This window comes from Centroberyx gerrardi, chromosome 18 (genome assembly GCF_048128805.1).
Source record: "Centroberyx gerrardi isolate f3 chromosome 18, fCenGer3.hap1.cur.20231027, whole genome shotgun sequence".
Lineage (NCBI taxonomy): Eukaryota > Metazoa > Chordata > Actinopteri > Beryciformes > Berycidae > Centroberyx > Centroberyx gerrardi.
Genome location: NC_136014.1, coordinates 18,334,990 through 18,340,718, shown reverse-complemented (window position 1 = coordinate 18,340,718; position 5,729 = coordinate 18,334,990). Strand labels below are relative to the sequence as shown.

The following is a 5,729-nucleotide window of genomic DNA, read 5'->3' as shown; positions in this document are numbered from 1 at the left end:
CTGCTCAGCCCCACCCTCTTCCAGCCCGGCTCCAAGCCCCCGTCCTTTCTCACGTACCCCCCACAGCCACCCACCTCACAGGGGGGACCCGGCTCCACCAGCCCTCCTGACACCCAGGGCCAGAACCAGACCCCGGGGAAAGCCAAATCCTGTGAGTTCTGCGGGAAGACTTTCAAATTCCAGAGCAACCTGATCGTCCACAGGCGCAGCCACACAGGAGAGAGGCCATACAAGTGTCATCTGTGTGACCATGCCTGTTCCCAGGCCAGCAAGCTCAAGAGGCACATGAAGACACATATGCACAACAAGACCGGGTCCATGGGCAGTTCCCCGGAACAGGGGAATAGAGGAGAGGGAGGAGACGGTGAAGAGAAGAACAGGGAAAGAGATGCAAGAGGGATGGGGATGGACAATGAAGAGGAGGAGGAGGAAGAAGAGGAAGAGGAGGAGGAGGAAGAGGAAGAGGAGGAGGAGCTGAGGAACGGAAGTCGGCCCGATTCCAACCTGAGCGAGGACTCCCAGGAGTTCAGCCAGAGTAGGGAGAATGGTCCTAGACCGTCTCCAGAGGAGAAGTCCCTCAGTGGGGACAGAGTAACTGACAGTGGCGGGGTGGGCATCATGCATCCGTACAACCACCTGGACAATCACCTTAGACTAAACCCCAGCAAGAGAAGCCTAGATAGACAGCCCAATGGGGACGGTGGAGAGAGGGGAGAGCAAGAAAGAGAAAGAGAGAGTGAGCGGGAGCAGGACAGAGAGAGGGAAGAGCAGGAAGACCAGAGGCCGATGATGAACGGCAGGATCAGCGTGTCTGAAGCAGACTCCTTCCCGGGGCTGTTCCAGCGTCGGCCCACCCCCATCACCAGCCCAAACCCCTCCAACAACAAGAGGATCAAGATAGAGAAGGAGCAGCTGGAGCTTCCCCCGGCAGTACCCCTTATCTCCCCGGAGAACGTCTACTCCCAGCTCCTGGCCGGCTACGCTGCTTCACGCCACTTCATCAGAGAGCCCTTCCTGGGATTCACGGACGCCCGCCAGTCCCCTTTCGCCACCTCCTCTGAGCACTCCTCCTCTGAGACAGGCAGCCTTCGCTTCTCCACCCCTCCGGGGGAGATGATGGAAGGAGGAGGCGCCTCGGGCCGCAGTGGCAGCAGCACCCCTCACCTCCTGCGGGGACCGGGACCCGGGAGGCCCCCGAGCTCTAAGGAGGGGAGGAGGAGCGATACCTGCGAGTACTGCGGCAAGGTGTTCAAGAACTGCAGCAACCTGACGGTGCACCGACGCAGCCACACAGGTGAACGGCCCTACAAGTGCGACCTGTGCAGCTACGCCTGTGCCCAGAGCTCCAAGCTGACACGCCACATGAAGACCCATGGGCAATTTGGTAAGGAGGTGTACCGCTGCGACATCTGTCACATGCCCTTCAGCGTCTACAGCACGCTGGAGAAACACATGAAGAAGTGGCATGGTGAACATTTGATGGCCAGCGAGGTGAAACTAGAGCAGGCGGACAGAGGCTAAGCCCAGCAACCATTACTTATATAGCCTGCAGTGTACACAACAAACACTCACACACACACACACATCCACACACATACAAACAAACACATACACATACACACATACAAATTCGCTATAACCACTTCTTCAACAATGGGGCTTGGCTGGATAATCTCTCTCTTGAATAATTTTGAGACTGATTGATGTTCATCTTTTTTTCTTGTCACAGAAACTGCCACCTGAGAAATATAAACAAAGGGAAACTTTAATGAGAAGTTGTCTGGAATGCCCAACTTGGTGTTTCTTGGCAAACTGTCTGAGGATTTTATCAGTTAGGAATCCATGGAGCCTTTCTACTGTGCAATAATTTCTGTATTTATTGGATTTTTGTAATGATATTTGGCATGTGCAGGTACATCTTTGTGGGATTTCATATGGAGTTAGTTTTGAAATGTGCTAAAAACATTTTTTTCTAAAATGCGATAACTGGAAAGAAGTCACCCTTAATACATTTTTTTTTCTTTTCCTTTAAGAAAGCTTATTATCCTGTAAGAGTAAAATTGTGTGAAGCAGTTAGCTTTTAAAAGTAATGATAGTAATTGTTTTCTATATTAACTGCAGCAGCGGACTACAATCCATTCCCTCATACAGGCCTAAAGCACTGAATGTCAATATGACAATAAAACACCATGCTGGATTTTAAAAATCCAACATTGTCTTATAGACATTGTCCTTTTAAATATTGGCATGTGAATAATATCAAAATGCAGTTACTGTATTGCTGTCCTGTTTCCTTGTTTCAGTCAGGACATAAATAAAGGTTGCACTTAATGGAGGTACCCTTAAAGGATAAGGCCGGTGTTTTTTAATGCATTGCTTACCGTCAACAAATCCTATGAAAATAACAAAATCAACAATGCGTTTGCTCTACTCCCGTTACTTTCCGACTTCCCACGTACCGTTTTTAGCCGTCAACCCGGAAGTAATTGGCTCCAATTGTAAGCTAAAAACCTTGAAATACAGCTCCCAAAGACATAGTTTCAATTTTAAAAATCGCTAACTGTTACCACGAAAAGTCAGGCTCTTGTAGTTATTACCAAATCACATTCAAATGGGAACAAATTCTTCATTACGCCGGGGACTATTTTCGGTGCTACGGAACTACTTTCCTGAGATCGCAAACGTGTTTACAGCCAGCTTATTAAGTTGTTTGAGGAAAAAGTCGGCTGGCCCGGTGCATCGCGATGATGAAATATGTTGCCCAGAGCAACGGCATGGCTCTTTGACGTGTTTTTAATCGTTTTTTGAATACAATGGAGTTCTATGGCTGCTGGGACATGAGGCTGCATTGGGCACCGGCTACATGGACGAGACTTGTTGGCAAAACAAATTCATTGCTGATTTTGTTATTTTCATAGGATTTGTTGACGGTAAGCAATGCATTAAAAAACACCGGCCTTATCCTTTAACTGATGCTCAGTACATTCCCTATGTAGGATTAAACCACCATATTTAAGATATTAAATAAGTTAAGACTACTTGTGTTTAATGTGAGAAGGAGAACAGTCCTGTTTATGGTTTGTAAATATATTCTTTTTTATATGTTAAAGTAGCCCCGACTGTACGTGAAAGACAGCCTAAAACTAAAACAATCAGAAGACCAGCTGCTTGCATCATCCACAGTATATGCTAAGTGTAACTACCATACATTATTGCTTTATCAGACCCACCTGATTACCTCCCCCACCCCACCCCTCCACACCCGTGTGTGCTTACTCAAAGGAAATTTGTTGAACTAAAGCTACTTCAACAAACATAACACTTTCTGAACCATTCTTTCTCTCGTGTCTGGGGAACTCTCTTTGACCCAGGTCGACTTCCTGTGTCCCCTTAGGATTCGCAAAATGGTTTCATATGAAATTCATATCAACATGTGTTAGTGTGTGTGTGTGTGCTTCTCTCTGCAGTGCGCTCTAAGCCTCTCTCCAATGGCGTCTTTTCACAGTTCACTAGCTCAGATTCATGCATTAGAGCGGCTTTTAAAAGGAAGCCTGTTCATTCGCCTCACAAAGTGATATGGGTTTAACTCCCAATAACAGATTTTGAGACAGTGTGCATGTTCGTGACTTTTGGGGATTACAGTTTTTATTTTCTGCATCGTTCATCCTGAAATGAATCTGGTACAAAAAAAAGGCTATTTGAGTTATGATAATTTCGAGCACAGCTGCACTGGGGGATGGCCGAGTGACCTTGAGTAGGGGCTATTCTTGTAGTAAAAATGAAAGATTGGAATTGAGAAATGAAGAAGAGTGAGAAAGAAATAGAGGGAGAGAGAGCGGGACCTTGACCAGGGATAAAAGTCATTCAAATGAAATTGGAAGCATATGAAAAGTGTGTTTTTTACCCAAATGCACATCTACTGGCCACATCTTATAAGGGACCATCAGAGTGTGAGAGAGAGCGAGCATGAGAGGGAGAGAGAGCAAAGCCACACGAAACGAGATTCAGACTACATCTTCCATTTTAGTACTGCTATTCTCAATCATCAAAATGATTTTCACTTAAAGGTTTGGCCTTTTTTTGGCCTATTGTCATGTTATATCTGCGCCATTTTGTTTTCATAAGAAAAGGAGCATACCTTGAATACAAATCCCTCTTTTTGTGCTTTTTAGAGAGAAAATGGCAACAGTGAGAACCAGTCAGCTACACCCAAGTTGCAATGCGAAGGTGAAATATCAGAACAAGTGAGATTGGCTGAAGAGCTACCTTTAATTTGCTGACATGATCTATGATGCATGAGTGAAACATTATGATCCTGTTGTATACGCACATTGTTGTATTCATTCCAGGAGAACTCTTAATTCAGAGTCAGGCCAAAATGAGCCATACAGTTATGAAAATATCACATTCAAATAATGAATAGTGGAAACCTGACAGAGACCCAAATCATACACGGACATTCAGTCTTACAATATGTTTACAGTGTTGAAGTATGCCATTGATGAAATACTCTGTGTAAGTGTTTAAAATGATAATAAAGTATTGTTTTCTCCAATGTTCTCCTTTCAAATGTTTTTGAATGCCATAGCAGTTTTGTATGATTATGCTGGTGGAGGGATTTTATCTTCATGAATATGTTTCCATATGATTTCTTGTTCACTGTATGGGAAGACAAACTGTATATGTAATATTACAGAATCATGCCAGATTATTTTTTTCTAACAAGAGTGGTGCCAATTATTCTGCTATTGTTTTGCAGTAAATATGACTTTTGGTCTCCTCAACTGTTTTTTTTTTTTTTTTTTGTATATGTTTCTGCTTGTTGGTTTGGTGAAGCTATCCTGACATGGATGTAAAATGAAAAGAGTAACAAAAAAAAACAAAAAAACAAAAAAAAAAAAAAAGGAGAATGAAAGCATCCTAAACAATGGAAGAACTTTTGGTTGTGGATTATACAATGGTTTGTGGGGGAAATGCTTTTCCAAATCAATTTTAGGAGACATTCATGGACAACATGTTTTTGCTCTTTTTTCTCATGGTTGGTTGAAGGTCTTGTGATGGCACTTACAACTGTAATTTTAAATGCATTTTCATCTGTCACTTTTCACAACTTTCACTTACACTCTTTGTACAAAATAGTTTTCCTTGTTCTTTTTTGGGGAGTGCATCATTGTGAAAAAAGTGATTTCAGAACAGTACACATCTGCTGTTTTGAACATATATGTATTTTTGTAATGTGTTGAAAAGATCAATACAAAGCCAACACTTCAATAAATGTTGCAATTGCTCTACGATTCAAGCAGCCTTTCATTCTTATTACTACACATTGTACCACCATAAAGCTTACTTAAATTATTGGCCTATTATCATAATATCATATAATATATATTCTAAAACAAAACTATTCCTTGTAACTTCCCACAACTGTAAAGAGAGAAAAAACATTATTTTTCCCAAACAATTTCTCTATGGGATGAAGTAAAACTGCAGCATTGAATCATGCATCATCAATGCATTTCTACACCATCAATAGCGATCCAAACAAACCATCTGAAACTGCTGGTAATAATTTAATATGACCTTTAATCTGATGTTGGCTTTAAGGCTTGGAACCTCACTCTCAGTGTCACTTGCCAGCCAACACTGGCTGACCCAAGTAGGATGACAAAGAGTATACTGCCAAAAAGACATGGCACGCCTGAAAACTATTGAGAATATACACAAACCAA

At 43.0% G+C, this 5,729-nt stretch overlaps 1 protein-coding gene across 7 annotated transcripts in view; it reads left to right on the top strand.

The window, feature by feature from the left end:
• The window catches only part of bcl11bb (BCL11 transcription factor B b), a 33,469-nt gene extending 28,186 nt beyond the window's left edge, over positions 1 to 5,283 (top strand). For 4 of the 7 annotated variants that reach the window (XM_071924893.2, XM_071924897.2, XM_071924895.2 and 1 more), the window contains exons 3-4: positions 1 to 1,384; positions 4,173 to 5,283. The exon at positions 1 to 1,384 is cut by the window's left edge and continues 548 nt beyond it. In XM_071924893.2, the coding sequence (XP_071780994.2) occupies positions 1 to 1,384; positions 4,173 to 4,192 (1,404 nt within the window). In that variant the 3' untranslated portion in view covers positions 4,193 to 5,283. Of the gene's footprint in view, positions 2,221 to 4,172 lie in introns of those variants that run through there. The other 3 variants (XM_071924892.2, XM_078289894.1, XM_071924891.2) reach the window with 1 other exon arrangement.
• The last annotated feature ends 446 nt before the right edge of the window (positions 5,284 to 5,729 follow it).